Raw genomic sequence first — 16,098 nt, forward strand, 5'->3', positions numbered from 1 at the left:
TCCTTCTTCTTCGTTATCTTTTTCTCTCTCTCTTCTTTCTCATTCTCTATTTCGTAATATTATTCACATAAAAAATATATTATTATATGCATATGTTTTTATTTTTTATTTTTATTTAGATTTAAATTTTTACTGCTTATCTTTCTAATATATATTTTCACTTCTCTTCTTTCAAATTTTTATTACATATAATTTAGAGAGAATGCTAATGTTATGATTAATAATTAGAACAAAAAAATTGAGTTAATTTTACAACTATCAATATAAATTTTTTTATTACTAATATCTAATTATATTTTATACATATAGAGACAAAAATATTATTTTTAAATATTAAACATGAAAATTAATTATTTTTATTTGTACAACAAACTTAACACTTAATCAAATATAAAATTATACACATTAAATTATTTTAAGTTTTAGATAATAAATATTAAAATTAATTATTAATAAAAAATTAAACTCTTTTACATAAAAATAATAACTAAAAAAATTATTATTTAATTTTTTATCTACAAAAGTTTTTATCTTCTATAATCTCTTTATAAAAATAATTTAATTTTATAAGTCTTTTTTTGTAATAATCTATAATATTAAAACAAAAATAACATAATTCAAAAAATTTATATTCCCATCATTCAATAAAATGGACACAAATACCAGTAATTATGTAAATACTCACACAAATATTTATGAAATAAATTCTTTTACAAGTTAATTTCTTTTATTATATACATTGATTTACTCTAGGTTTTATAAGAGCCAAACATTAGCACATTGGTCTTTTAGCCGGGCTCCTCTTAGGACATACATTCGACATTGCTGGTTGACATTCTTCTCTTCTCTCCAAACTTTACCTTTCTGCTATTGGCTTCACCTTCCTTCCTCAAAATCAAATGCAGGTTCCTTCTCTTTCTCGCCCCAATTTCTACCCCTCTCTCACCTTCAATGATTCACTAACCATCTTACTGCTATTTACCTTTTTTATTGTAGTTTTTTCCCCTTCGTCTCATGATTTTTGCGACAAATTAAGGGTTAATTAACTCTGGGAAATTGCATTTGATGAATCCTTTCAAGTACGGTCAAAAGGTGTGCGTTTGTGGGATGGGATTTGGGGCAAAGTTCTGACATAAAATGTTTCTTCTTTTTTGAATGAGTGTTATGCCAATTCAATAGATAATATATGCTGTTGTAGATTCATGCATGTTAGGTCTCTATTGTTCCATATAATATTTCAATCGTGTCTAACAATTTAACAGCTTATGAATGGGTTCTCTATGTTCTTCAATTCCCAAAGAGGATTATTTTGATGCATGTGAAAATAGTACTCTGTGTCATTCACAAATCAAGCTCAATAATAACTGTAAGATAGGGCACTCGCTATTACAGCTTAAGTCCATTGTTCCTTGATGATAGCTTCAAGTTCCCTATGCTCTACCAGCTAAGGGGCATGCAATGAAATTTTCTTGAATATTGAGATCCTGTTTGTTTAGTTGTTGTGAAATGAAGCAATCTGCCACTTTTCTTTGATTTGTGTTCCTTTTTGCACTTTTCGTTTGTGCAGCGAGTTTTGCTACAATAATCGAAGTCTTGAATTTCAGTGCTTCTGAAAAAGTATTAAACATCATGTGGAGGACAATTCCGACTGCATACAAGCACATTAGTATATATTAGCATAGTGTCTGACTCTATAACTCTTTTTTAACAAGCACCTTCATAGATAGTCCTATTCTCCTCCATTTGAAACTTTCTAGGTTTCCTGTTTAAGATATTGGAGTTTGATAATACAACTTTGAGTGGTATGTGGCATTTGAAACATTCTTAGACTTTTCTGCTGGGGCTTTTAAACATTGGAAAACTAATGTTCAAGACCAACTGAATTAGGTCAAATGCCACAATATATAGCAGCTTTGCTTGATACTGGCTGATACACTTAGTGCATAACTGGATTAGTGATAACAAATTGTGTACAAAATATGATAGATCTATCTGCACTAGCACATAGTATTCTTTTTTAATTTCAGAAGGTTCTTCATCACTTTCAACAAATTGAACTTTACAATTATTTTGTTGAAGTAGATATACCAACTTATGGCTTGCTAGCTTGGAAACCTTATCATGATCAGACAAGTGTGAAGCATTGTGGTTGGTTGATCTGAATTCACTTTTGTTGTTTACTGGAAGTTTCCATCTCTGGTTTAAAATTGGATTGGGCTGCCTTGCTTCATTCCCATTTTCCTGCTTCTTTGGTTTTGTTTTGCTGTCTTAGAAGACACATTGACATATCCATTTAGTAGACCCCACCTTGTGGATAAGGACTTTGTTGTTTGTTATTGTTCTTCTTCTTCATATTGAATTACTGTTTTAGTTTCTCAATCCCCAGGATGGGTTTCTCAAAGTACTTGCTACTTCCTTCTCTTTCTGTATAGGGGTAAAAATAGAAAAAGAAAAAATAGTAGCCTGGTAATGTAAGAGTGGTATAAGTGTTCAACATAAATTGGTCAGTGTATAAGAGAAGAGTGGTAGTGCTTTTGTTGGCTTCTTCTCTGGTGTTTGAATTTGCTGGGTAACTTGTTGATATTGTGTTTTACAGCATGCATGGCTTATGCCAATCTGGAAACATAAGTAGTGCAAGTTTTCTTGATGGTTAACTTATAATTATTTCCAAATACTATACCTTTGATATGGGAATGAGATATTCTCAATTTTTACAGTGGCTGCTGATTTTGCTAATTGAATACTCAATGCAAATCTAAATAATTTATTTGATTGCTTGATCAATGGTATAAACTATTATCAGTTTAATTTATATTTTTGGCGAAAATGCAGTGATTAAAACACTATAATATGGACAAGCAGAAGGATGTTAATGCGACAGACATCTGCTCCTGTAGTTGCTCTCAATCTCAGATCAAAAGGCAACTGAATGTTGCTAGTACAGTCTGCCTCACTGAAGACATAATCTTTTTTAATATCTTGACTAGGCTTCCTGCTACATTCCTCTTTTCAAGTGCAAGGTTAGTTTGTAAGGCTTGGGCTGCTATAATCTGTAAAACTCAATTTGTTGATGCACACCTTCGTCATGCAAAATCTGGTGTTTTCCTCCAGAGCACAAGACCAACATATGGTGCTCGCTTCCTAGAGTTTAAAGACAATGGAGCGTATCAAGTTACCCGCTTAAGTTCTAAATATCCAGGGCGGATTTTGAATAGTTGTGATGGCTTATCACTATTTTTACAATATTCTACAGGAGCTCTTCATGTTTCGAACCCTGTTACCAATCAGGAGGAAAGAGTTCCGTATCTACTAGGGGGAGATAACCCGATGTACCCTCCATGTGCTATTGCCCGTGTTCCACGTGGAGAGTTCAAGTTGTTTGCAGCTAATGTAGAGAAGCAAGCTGGAGTTTCTGTTTGCCATTGGTATGTTTTAAGACTTGGAATAGATAATTCATGGAGAAAAATTGGTACAGAATCCGGCGACTTTGATTTTAAATGCATTCCAATTTACACCGGAGGTTATGATCTCTACTGGGTAACCGAGCGCAGAGTGATTGTGATGGATGTTGCCAAGGAAACATTTAAGACTTTTCAGCTTCCCCAAGAGCTACAATGGCACCCGCATTACCTAAAGATGGGGGATCATCTCTCTTCCATTATCTTTGTAGAACAAGGATTTCAAGTATACACATTTGAGCCAAAGTCAGGAAAATGGACTTTGTATCATCAGATAGGGCATCTCAATTATCCCAACGGCCATGAAGTTCTGTCTGAGTTCTTCTGTGTTTGGGTAAACCAAGAAGTAATTATTAAATCAACTCTTGCACCTTCTTTGAGGACATTGATTTTTGGTTACAATGTGAAGACAAGAAATCTGAGGATGCTAGATGCCATAGAGGTGGGTGCGTATGACTTGGCGCATCATTCCAATAGTTTGGTTACATGGAAAACTGCTTTGCCATAGCCGAGAGCAGAAATTCTATGTTGTCCCATGATATCTGCTTTCTCTGTTTTGTTTCAATAACATAGTTGTCTGCTATATGGAATGTTATATATGCGACATTAACTGTCTATATATAGTTTGGTGTTTTTCTTGTGCATGCTCAAGGGTATTGATATATGCAACTGACATATTATATTAGTTTATCCATTATAATTTTTTTATATATTATAAAATGAAGAGATAGAGGATGATGTAAATTAATAAATTATAGAATTTGAATGGGTTATTCGTATTTTTTGGTGACTGAATGGGTTATTCGTATGTAACTAAAAGAGATACCTTCAAAAACTTTTTAAGGTATGTTTTTCTACATTGCCATTATATTACCTGCATAATTTTGAGTTGAATGTATTTGTTGCATAAAAACCTTTTTAAAGTAATAAATTTAAAATCTGAACTGCTATCATTATAATAATGTTGATTACTTGATTTAAAATGATAACCTACTTCCATTACTGTTAACAACATCTCGGTGAAATTAATTCAAACTTTTATTATGCTAGTTAAATTCATCCAAATACTATTAATAGGCTAATAGCTAAGGGTGAAATTTATAGTTGCTTTTTTTTTTAATTAAAAATCATAGATAGGTGAATTTAAGAATATTCACAATGAACTCCTGTAGCTAAGGCCACCACCGAGAAAGGGTCAACCTCATTTTGATCAAAGAGGAAGACATTTCTTCTCAACCAAATTCGCCTAAGTAATAAACCTGCAAAGTCCAATCTCTCCTCAGCATAATCTTAGCTTAAAGCATAGATGTGTCAAACCAGGGGGGAGAATTATCTGTTAAATGTAATCATTTGTAATTGTTATGAGATTCCAATTCCAATGTGGTTTGTGGAACTAAAGAGTGAAACCTCAACCGGTTCTTAACAAATTCACAAAAATTTTTTCTGTCCCTTAACGAAAACATAATTTCATTGCGACCCCCAACAATTAATTTTGTGAGATGTTGTCTACGTGGCCAGATAAGTCAACAATTTAATGGACAAATTGCCCCTTCTTTTTTTTTTCTTTTCTTCTCTCCTCCTCTATGCAAACCAGAATACCACCATGCCAACTCTCCTCCCTCCTTCTCCTCAACATTATTTTCGATCACTATCATCACTAACATCCACTACCATTCTCTGTTATCGCTGTACCAATCCACTGTCACTTCTTCCTTCTTCTTCTTTGCACCAACCTATTGCCATCTCCTTTTAATTGAGTAGTTTTATTTTCTTAAATACTTGAATTTGATTTGGGATATAGTCTTACGAGTTGTCCTTTTTTGAATTCTGATGATTGAGTATAGATATTTATTTAAAGTATCGATTTTTATGTGAAAGAGTGATTTGGTGATTATGGGTGCACTGATATTTTAATTTGTTCAATGTAAGGTTCTCTACTTGGAATGTAGATTTGAAATTTAGTGTGAAGCCAAATAGAGACAGGGGCAAGCTAGTGAGAGAGGGATTGTGAGGATAAGGAGAAGAAAAAGGGAGAGAGGATAGCTGTGACGGCGCGGGATTACCGATGGTGAACAGGGAAGTAGAGGAGAGATAGGACTTCGTGGTTTTGGTTTGGTCAAAAAGAAGAAGAATGATGGCAGTGGTGCAGCGAAAAAAAGAGAATGGTGGTGGATGTTGGTGATCAGTGGCGAAGCTAGAAAATTTTTACCAGAGAGCTAATATTTTTTTAATTTTTTATTTTAACAAAAAAAAGTTAAAAATAACTCTATATACAATTTTAATTAAAAATAACAACTAAAACTTAAAATTTACTTTTTATAAGATAACTGAAAATATTGTATATTAAAATAATCAAACACAAATATCTCAAAACTAATTTTAAATATTATAAATATAAGTTGTTACATACTTGTTTTTAGAATCTTCAAATACTATTTAATTTCTTTTTTGGACGTTTCTGCAAAATTATTAAAAAATATATTATGTTTCAACCTTCATGTAAATAATTTAAATCACAACCATAACTTATGCAATAAAAAAATTAGTAACAATATTATTAGAATTGAAATAAATTAAATTTTGCAACTTACATAGATAATTGAGCTCGACGTTTTTTCCTTGATTCAAAGTCATCTATTATTGAATCTGTACTGAAAGTAGCTACAATTTCTTTCTCAATGTAAATGACTAAATTATCTGCAAAAAATTTGTCTACCATTTTACTCCGAAGTCTTATTTTAACAATTTTCATTGTCGAGAAAACTCTTTCTGTTGTTGATGTAGATACTGAAAGAGTCAAGACATTGCGAATTAGTCTATCAATCAAATGATAAGTTCTTAATTTTCCTGTTTCTTTCAATCTTTGACATAACTCAAAAAGTGTCCCAACATCTTTTAGATGATTAAGTATATCAAATTCATAATGTTGCAATTGAGCATTCAAAAGAATCCTTTCTTGATCAGAAAAATCTAAAGGATAAAACTTTTAAGCTAACTTGCATATATTCTGAATATTAAACAATTTAAAATTGTCTTTAGGGTCCAAAGTAGTACTTAAAGTCAAAAGCTCCATGATTTTCTCATTGAATCTACTATTTAACTCTTGAATTTGAGAAATCAATTGCCGCCAAAAACACATCTACTCGATAATGATGCTCGATTGTTATATTTGGTTGACGAGATCGACCTCTTCCAACCGTGTATTGTATACTCATATTAGGGATATCAATTTCATGTTTCTCACAAAACTTCTTAACAATCTCAAGTAAATTATCCCTCAATTTTTGAAGAAGTAGTTTTGATGTGGAAACAACATGCATTGCATTTAAAATATCTTAAGATTTTTGTTGTAATGCTTGGCACAAAATATTAGTAATCCCCATAATTTCCTTCGTCAAATGCAACGAAAAAATAAATTCAAACGAGGATAGTACTTTGTTGACACTATAAGCCTCACCTCTTTGAGCAAAAGTTGTACCATCGTCAATAATGTTATTAAGAATGGTATGAGTAGCTGCAAACATTCTTATCAAGCTACAAAAAGAATGAAAGTGAGAACTCCATCTTGTATCTCCAGCTCTTTGTAAAGTGCCCATTTAGTTTGCACCTTGACCTGTTTTTAGCTCATCATTGGCAATCAATTTTGCATTTTCAATTTCTTGAGTTTCTTGTAGTTGATCATGTCGTTTGCAAGATGCACCAATAATATTGACAAAAGTAGTCAATTGTGTAAAAACCTCATGAATTTGAAGTACTTTCCTTGAAGCACCAACCAGTGCTAACTGTAATTTATGAGCAAAACAATGCACATAATATGCTTGTCGGCAATCATTGAGAAATAAAGCTTGTAAACCATTCTATTCCCCTCTCATATTGCTAGCACCATCATACCCCTAACCTCGAAGATTTTCAATTTGGAGATTATAAATAGAAAGCACACTAACATGTACAAAATCAAAAAAGCGTTCACGAACAAAATTATCCACATCAACAAATCTCAAAACAATAGCCATTTGCTCTTTTTTAGATTCATCACGGGCTTCATCAATGATAATACAAAATTTGGCATCTCCAATATCCTTTCTAATTGAGTTTTTTACCATTGTAGTAAGAACATATAGAATTTCTTTCTGAACATCACTTGAAGTATATTTAGCAAATCTAGGAGAATTTTCCAAAACAAGCTTCTGAATACTACTATTGTAAAAACCCAAAAACTTTAACAATTCAATAAAGTTACCTCGATTATCTGAACTCGAGCTTTCATCATGGCCTCTATAAGCGCAACCTTGAAAAGTCAACCATCTAATATAATCAATAGATGCTCCAAGTCTACGTCAATTATTCTCAATTTTCTCTTATTTGTCGTTTCATAAGTATATCAACATGTTGTGATTGCTTCATCAAATCATCACATGATTTTGTTGTCCTATGATGGAACGAATTGGGACCTTTGCCAATGTGATTCAAAAGAGGACAATCTTTTTCACTATTTACCTTCTTCCAATTCCTGAAGCCGTTTTCAATGAAAGCATTTGAACCTATATTGATTGAAGATTTCATAGCAAATAGGTAGCATGGTAAACAATATAAAGCATCATCTTCAATATAATACTCTAACCATGAAGGATATAATTCAAACCAAGAAGCTTGAAAACGACGACGATGATTTGCATCGCTCAAGAATGGATACTTATCAAGTATTGGTTGATTTGGTCCAGCTTTAAGATAAGCTCGACGAATTTCATCTCTTTTACTTGAATGAAACTTCCAAATCATTGGTCAAATTCTTGGGTCTCTTACCAAATGATATACTTCCATTTGTTCAGGATTAAGTCGTGAGTACTTTGACTTTGAACTATCTTGTTGAGGAGTTAAAGTATTCATGTTTGATGCCTCAAGTATTGAAGAGGTTAGTATTGATGTAACAACATTAGAAATATTTTCACTCTTCTGCCTAGTCTTTTTGAAAAAAGTATCTATTGTTTTCATCTTGCTCATAATTCAACTAAATTCTTACAATTAAGAATTGGAAAAGTCTAGGGGCCAGCAACTTTGTTAAATTCTGACCAGCATGTAACCAGCAAAACAAAGTGAGACATTGGATGAAATCTCACACCAATCTCACACCATTAAAATTATCATTGATGGCTATTTGATGGTTACAAATCATAAAAGTTGCTGCCCCTTAGCATTGCTCTTAAGAATTTACATAGATAATAAGATAAACATTATGCAACTTAACTAAACTCAATTTATTTTATTTTTTGCAAATCAATAATATCAATATCACAAACAATTAATAATGAGAAAAAAATTAAAAACAGTACAAGGATAATATTATAATTACATGATTATCATCTTCAATTTTTTTCAAAAACCTAAATTATTATTATAATATTATAAATTAGATAAATAAATAAATATATATAAATTTTTCATACAAACAAATAAAATAAATAACTTACAAAAGAAAGAAAAATAAAAGTTAAAAGATGATAGGAAGACCAAAGATTACTTGCTATCTTCTAAGTTGTAATAATAATAAAAATATGGAGTGATGTTTTATTTTCTGATTGAAAGAAGAGGAAAAAATAGAAGAAGTGATTTGTTGACTTTTTTTATTGCCTTTTTCATATTTTTCACTTCTAATATGGATTATGGCTTTTTTTTAATTAACCATATGATCCACTATCCATAACCTAAATAACACACTACTTTTCAATCTTTTTTTTGAAACAAAGCATGCTCAACACATTAGAGTGGAGCAAAATAACACTAACATAAAATAACTGCATACAAACTCAAACTCGTGGCATCTCTGTCATCAACCCCCACCATGATCTTGTTCATTCTACTCTTTGTAGCTCAACTCCGTCCTTGTTATGATGCCCTCAATATCTGCCCTTTTATTATTGAAGACTCTAGCATTACGTTCCAACCAGATGTTCCATATCACTGCAAAAAATGCTATCATCCACGACTTCCGTTCCTGTTTTCTGGTGTTCATGCTAGTCCAGCTCACAAACAATTCTTTCATGGTTTTCGGAGCTACCCATGCTCTACCAAAAGTCCTCAGCCAAGTGCACCACACCCTCCATGTTATGTCACATTGAAGGAATAAATGATCAACCGATTCTGACTCCTTATTGCACAGTACACAAAGATCATCACTATGAATAGCTACTCCCAGTCTAATCAACCTCTCCTTGGTATTTACTCTCCCAACTAGAACAAACCATCCAAAGAGCTCAATTCTTAGAGGTACCAAACCTCTCCAAAGTGAGCTTGTGAAGCTATAGCTCGTGATATCGTCCGACAGCGTTTTCGATTGTATTACCTGTATAAAGGACTTCGTAGAAAAAATCCCTTTATTATCAAATTTCCACACAACATTGTCCACGCTCCCGGATACCAACTTCACAGGCTCTAACCTCACATGAAGCTGATGGACAAGTTCCAGCTCCCATTGGAACAACTCCCTCCTCCATTGAAAATTCCAAATCCACTCTAGCCCATCCCAAAATCCGCAATCCCCAATGACAGATCCTTGTTGGCTAGAAATAGAGAAGAGTCTTGGAAAGCTCGCTTTCAGCGGGCCACCTTGAACCCAGTTATCTTCCCAGAACCGGGTTTTCCTACCATCGCCGACTTCCATCGCCAAGCCAGTAACCAATTTATCTCGAACTCGTTGGTCTGTGATCCTCAACTGACATATGTCTTTCCAAGGTCCTCCTCTTGCCGGTAAAGGCTGATTAGCTACCATTACATTAGGGTCGAAGTTGTTGCAGGAACAAACAATCTTCTTCCACAGGGGGCACTCTTCCTTTGAAAACCGCCACCACCACTTAAACAAGAGTGCTGCGTTTCTAATTACTGCATCCCCAACCCCCAAACCCCCAGCCTTTTTTGGAGCCTGGACTAACTCCCACTTAACCAAAGGTATACCAGAATTACCGTCCTCCTTGCACCACATAAAGTTCCTTTGCAATGCAATCAGCTTGTCAGCCACCGCTTTCGGCATCTTGTACAAACTTAGGTAATAAATGGGTAGGCTGTTCAGTACCAATTTGATGAGGACCAGTTTTCCTGCTTTATTTAGGACCTTCGCTTTCCATAAGCTGAGCTTCTGTTCTACCTTATCTATGATTGGTTTCCAGGTTTTCACTAGGCGCGGATTTGCTCCTAGAGAAATCCCGAGGTATCTAATAGGTAAGACAGCTTGCTGGCACCCCAGTAATCCACACGCATGCTCAATCCATCCTTGCTCACAGTTCACCGAGATCAGATTCGATTTATCAAAATTGATGCTCAACCCAGACATCAGTTCAAAACACCGCAGTAGCCTCTTATAATTTATAATCGTCTCAGTCTTCGGTGGGCAAAACAGAATAGTATCATCCGCAAATTGCAGGTGTGACAAAGCAATATGATTACCCCCGACCAACAGCGGGGCAATGCGCCCATTCCTAACGGCTTCCCCCAACATCCTATGCAAAACATCGACCACTAGCACAAACAAAAGTGGAGAAAGGGGGTCTCCTTGCCTTAGCCCCCTCTCCATCTTGAACGGCCTGGACGGTGACCAATTTACCAAGACTGACATAGTAGCCGTACTAACACACTCCATCACCCAATTCCTCCACCTTTGGCCAAACCCCATCTTCTGTAAGACAATATCTACAAAACTCCATCTTACTCGATCATAAGCCTTTTGAAAATCCAGTTTTATAACAGCCGCTGTCTTTTTCCGCGTTTTCAGCCAGTGAACCGTCTCACACGCAATGAGTGCTCCATCATGAATTTTTCTACCCTTAACAAATGCAGACTGAGTCTCACCTACCAATCCCGGCATCACAGATCTCATCCTTCTTACCAGCACCTTCGAAATTACTTTATACACACATCCCACCATACTAATCGGCCGAAAGTCCTTTACCTCCTTTGCACCTTCAAACTTTGGGGCTAACGTTACCCACGTGACATTTAGGGGTGGCAACGGGGCGGGTAGGGGCGGGTTTTTGCTCTACCCGACCCCGCCCCGCCCTACAAAAAACCCGCATCAAACTGGATTGGCACTTTGAAGTTGAAAGCTAGAGTTGAGTCCTAATCAAATTCAGATTAGATTAGAATCTGAATTTGTTCCAAATAGGAATGGGTAGTTCCTAAGGAGAAATTAGTGTTTGTAATCTTGTGAAAAGATAGTGAAATTCCATCATTGTTGTGATGGAGACTGGATTCCATCATTGTTGTGATGGAGACTGAATGTAGGCTACATTGCACTGAGTAGATGAACCAGGATACATCTGTGTGTCATTTCTCTTTCTCTTCTCTATTTCTGGTTCTGCACCATAGGAGACAAAATAAAACATCCGTTGGTAATTTAGCACTTTGGAAGAACCCCAACACCGCTGCAATGAATTCCGGACCTATGTCCTCCCAGCATTTCTTGATGAAGTTCATATTGTACCCATCACTCCCTGGGGCCTTAGAAGATTCGCAGTCCCACACTGCCTCCTTGATTTCCTCCTCAGATGGTAACACTTCTAAAGCTTCAGCCTCCTCTCTATTGATCTGTTTCAGTAAACCATCCCTGACCCCGATCCTCGGAGCATATTCCTGTCGGTAGAGGTCCTTGTAGAACTCCCTGATTGCCCTTGTTATTTTCGCCTGGTTTCGCACCAGGCGCCCATGAATCATCAGAGCATCTATCCTATTATTTCTTCTTCTGGCCGAGGCAATATTATGAAAGTACCTAGTATTCTTATCCATGTTAGTAGCATGCTGGGACTGAGACATCTGTTTCCAATGGATTTCTTTTCTGATGTACCATTTTTCGCAGAAGCTCACCAGCGCCTTCCTTCTAGCCTCCGTTGTACCATCATAGATCCCATCACTGACGAGGTTGTCTAGCTTTGTAATCTCCTCCTCAAACCGCAGTAGTCTCTTATCCATGTCACTAAAGTTATCCTTGTGCCATTGCCGTAATGGAACTGTTAAAGCCTTCAGCTTACATGTAACCTGAGCATCTCCCAATCTTCTCCATTCATTTTTCACCATCCTCAGAAAACCCTCATGCGTAAACCAGGAGTCCAAACTTCTGAATGGTCTCGGACCCCCACCTAACCTTGCACCTTCCACAATCAATGGGCAGTGATCAGACAGTCCCCGCGGACCACCTCTTAGTCGAATATCTGGAAACTTCTCAGTCCATTCAATATTGACCAAAACCCTATCAATCCAACTGCACGATCGACCCCTGAACCATGTGTACTTCCTATCAGTAAGAGGTAAATCAATCAACTGCATGTCATTCACACACCTCTTAAACTCTTCCGCTGAAGGCGGCAGGCTAGTCATCCCTTTACGGTCCTCCATTAGCAAAATTTCATTGAAGTCCCCTAAAAAGCAGAATGGCACCTGACATAACCCTGCAATATAACTCAGTTCTTCCCACACCTCCCTCTTCTCCTCCCTCCCATGTGCCCCGTATACCAAACAAAAAGCACAAAGAAAGTTGGGCTTTGTTAACACTCCTTCAACGCACAACCACCGCTCACCTTTATAACAATTTCATATATTAAACTTTACATCATCCCAAAGCAGTAAGAGACCCCCAGCCGTTCCCACAGACTCCACAAACTCCCAACCAACAGTACTATATCCCCAAATTCGCGCAGCATCATATTTAGTAAGCACCTCTCTTTTTGTTTCAAGTAATCCTAACATGTTCAAGTTATAATTTTTCTTCAAAGATTTTACCATGCTTAATTTTCCGTCGCCCCGCAACCCCCGAATATTCCAACAGCCCACCATTATTTAAGCAAAAATTTACTCACCTTATTTTTATTCTTCAGCCGACTCCTTCTCGCCTTTTCTTTTTGCTTTGCCAACTTTCTCTTTGCCTCTATTTTTGCATTCTGTGCTTGCAAAATTCCCATAATATCTTCTTCTTCATCATATAAGACAGCGCCCGATTCCTTCACGAAAGCCCAGGTTGTTTCATTTTCCTGCGTCTGCTCTTCCTGTGTACCCATGCATTCATCTCCCCCCGAATTATCCCTTCCTTTCGCTTGTCCAATCCCTACTCCTGCCCCCAACCTGACCTCATCGTTAGCTGGCCCAGACTCGTCTACTACCTCCAAGCTGGCCTCATCGTTAGCCCCGTCTTGTATGGCTCCAACTACTGTTCGGGTTTCACTCATCGGTCTCCCTTTTTCTCCCGCCCTGCTCAGGTTCGTTGGGGACCTAACGCAGGGAGATATGATCACCTTCTCCCCTGGCTGGTCCAACTGCTCCTGCACCCAAACTTCACCTTGGGTGTTCCCCCTTCCTTGTTGCCAGGCCACCATTGTCAAATCCGCCATCGACAGCCCCCTCCACGATCGGGACCACTTCCACCAGATCCGCCACCACGGGTCTTGGTCCAACCTCTTGAGGTCGCGACTCGATCGGCACCACCCTCCCAAAGTCCTCTGCAGCCCCGTCCAATGTCCCAGGCCAGCCATGCATAACACGAAGTGGCGCCGCATTCATCAAAACCAGAGGAGGCTGTGTGCATCGCAGTTCACCCGACCCACCCTTGCCGCCAAGAAGGAGCGCTCCAGGAACCCGATCAGCCCACATCCAACCCTGCTCAGACCCATTATCATCTACACATGCCTCCCAGCCTTCCTGATTGACCTGCAGCCCATTTTCCTTATTGTTGACTATTGGGCCACATTGCGGCAAGCCCAACTCACTGCCAAGCCTCACCGCAGGAGAATACAATGGATGGACCCCAGGATAAAGATCATGTGGTCTTGTATACCCTGCATTACCTCCTCCTCCCCCCGTACCACAAATCTGCGTAACCGTTTTCTCAGAGTCCACCTCATCCATCCCCGCAAATCCCTTAGGATCCGCTTCTCCACCATCCTTGGTACAACTGCCCGAATCTGTTACCTGGGGATCTTTTTTGAAATTCGAATAGTCCACGTTAGCATCATTCAACAACACATTTTGAATTACTATTCTACCCTTCCCGTTTTCGGCCCCTGTTTCACCACCGGCCACCAGGTCCGCCGCCGGATCCCACCTCACCTTCCCCGTCGTCAGGTCCGTGCCAGGAGCCTCCGAAATGCCATTCTCAGCGCAAACTGTTGGGTTTTCCTTACTACTGAACACCCCACAACCACAAGGCTCTGTACCCACCTCCTTTACAAACACTCGACACACAGATTTTCCAACAGAAATTTGAACCCACTCTCGAATGACATCAAACACGCTTGTATCCACTTGCATCCTTCCAGTTCTAAACGAGGCACCGTCTCCTGTGGGTATAGCACACTGAATCACTTCGCCCCACAGTTCGCCTAGAGCTTGAAACGTCTTCGGCGCCCAAACATGGAGAGGGACTCCGTGGCATTCCAACCACACACGTCGAGTCTCACAGCGTTCCGATTCGTCCCATCTCCCGATCCTATGGAAAAATCGCAGCAAGGTCTCTAATCTGAATGTCAATGCTTCATCAGCATGTTTCATGGTATCGAAGGTTATCAACACTGTAGTTGCCCCGATCTCCCTAACGTCCACGATGTGAGGCAGATTTTTACACAGCGTATTCTTCAAAGACCTCTGGTCCAGAGGTTTCCAGGTCTTCCCCACTAAACTTCTCACCAACCAATCCATGTTCTGTTCCACTATTCCCACCTCAATCTTCTTTGTGCCTTCACTCCCCTGTTGTATTGTTGTTTGGTCTATCCCCGGACGCCCCTCGACCCCGGATTCAGTAGTCACACCTTTCCCCTGATTACCCTCCCCTGGCTTGCCACCCTGCTGACGTCCTAGGTCCTCCCTCACCGGCCTTTTCCTCTGCTGCAGTTGTCGTCTAAACTTAGCTTCTGTGACGGTAAAATTCTTCCCATGTACCCTGAAATTGTTCATCTCTGCGATAGCCTTGAGAGCACCACCTTTTGTCGTGTATCGGACAAATGCAAAGAGATAAACCATCTCATTCTTCCGTTTGCGGACAAGATAAACGTCGTTAATTCTTCCCGTCCAGCCAAATAAGTCATACAATTCTCTCCGTGATATATCCCCCAGTAGATTATCGACGAACACCGAAAAAGAATCATTTTCCAAACGCTGATATTCTTCACGATTCCAAACTCTAGGATCCCTTTCAGGTGGTTGTGAGCCCCTGGTTCTACCCTCCCAAGTGTTTCCCCCCCTCGCATTCTCTCGTGCTCTCATAATTGATATTCAGAAGTGGTTATTCTTTTTCATCTCATCCACTACTTTTCAATCTATTTCTTGAATGGAATTACGGACAAGATATATTTTCTAAAGGAGGGAGGCCTACTTTTTTTTAAGGGGAGTCACTCTTTGATTTTTTTTATTCTTGTAAACAAATTTTTTTTTGGGGGGCCACTGTCTCCCCTGGAACATATGAAGCTTTGTTCTTGATAGTGATGATGGTAGCTAAAAATGGTGGAGAGAAAATGCAGAAAAATGTAATAGATGTTGGTGATGATTAAAAGTTAGGTTAGAATTATAATCCTTCTATTGACAGAAATTTTGACGGAAAAATCAGAATATCTAACAAAAATAATAAATAGGAGTCGCAATAGATTATACTGTCGTTAAGGAATAAAAAAGA

General features: G+C 37.8%; 1 protein-coding gene across 3 annotated transcripts; it reads left to right on the forward strand.

Moving 5' to 3' along the window:
• Positions 1–767: 767 nt before the first annotated feature.
• On the forward strand, positions 768–4,102 carry LOC107473159 (uncharacterized). 3 transcript variants are annotated; one of them, XM_016092706.3, is made up of 3 exons: positions 778–905; positions 997–1,092; positions 2,833–4,102. In XM_016092706.3, the coding sequence occupies exon 3, from the start codon at positions 2,851–2,853 to the stop codon at positions 3,964–3,966; it is 1,116 nt and encodes a 371-aa protein (XP_015948192.1). In that variant the 5' UTR covers positions 778–905; positions 997–1,092; positions 2,833–2,850; the 3' UTR covers positions 3,967–4,102. The 3 variants fall into 3 exon arrangements, with proteins under 3 accessions (XP_015948191.1, XP_015948192.1, XP_015948193.1); XM_016092705.3 differs by lacking the exon at positions 997–1,092 and having other exon boundaries at positions 768–905; XM_016092707.3 differs by lacking the exon at positions 997–1,092 and having other exon boundaries at positions 778–901.
• The last annotated feature ends 11,996 nt before the right edge of the window (positions 4,103–16,098 follow it).

Source organism: Arachis duranensis, chromosome 2 (genome assembly GCF_000817695.3).
Source record: "Arachis duranensis cultivar V14167 chromosome 2, aradu.V14167.gnm2.J7QH, whole genome shotgun sequence".
Taxonomy (NCBI): Eukaryota; Viridiplantae; Streptophyta; class Magnoliopsida; order Fabales; family Fabaceae; genus Arachis; species Arachis duranensis.

What these genes read in the sequence shown, in the direction of transcription:
- LOC107473159 (XM_016092705.3), top strand. Translation starts at nt 2,851, where the DNA reads ATGGACAAGCAGAAGGATGTTAATGCGACAGACATCTGCTCCTGTAGT.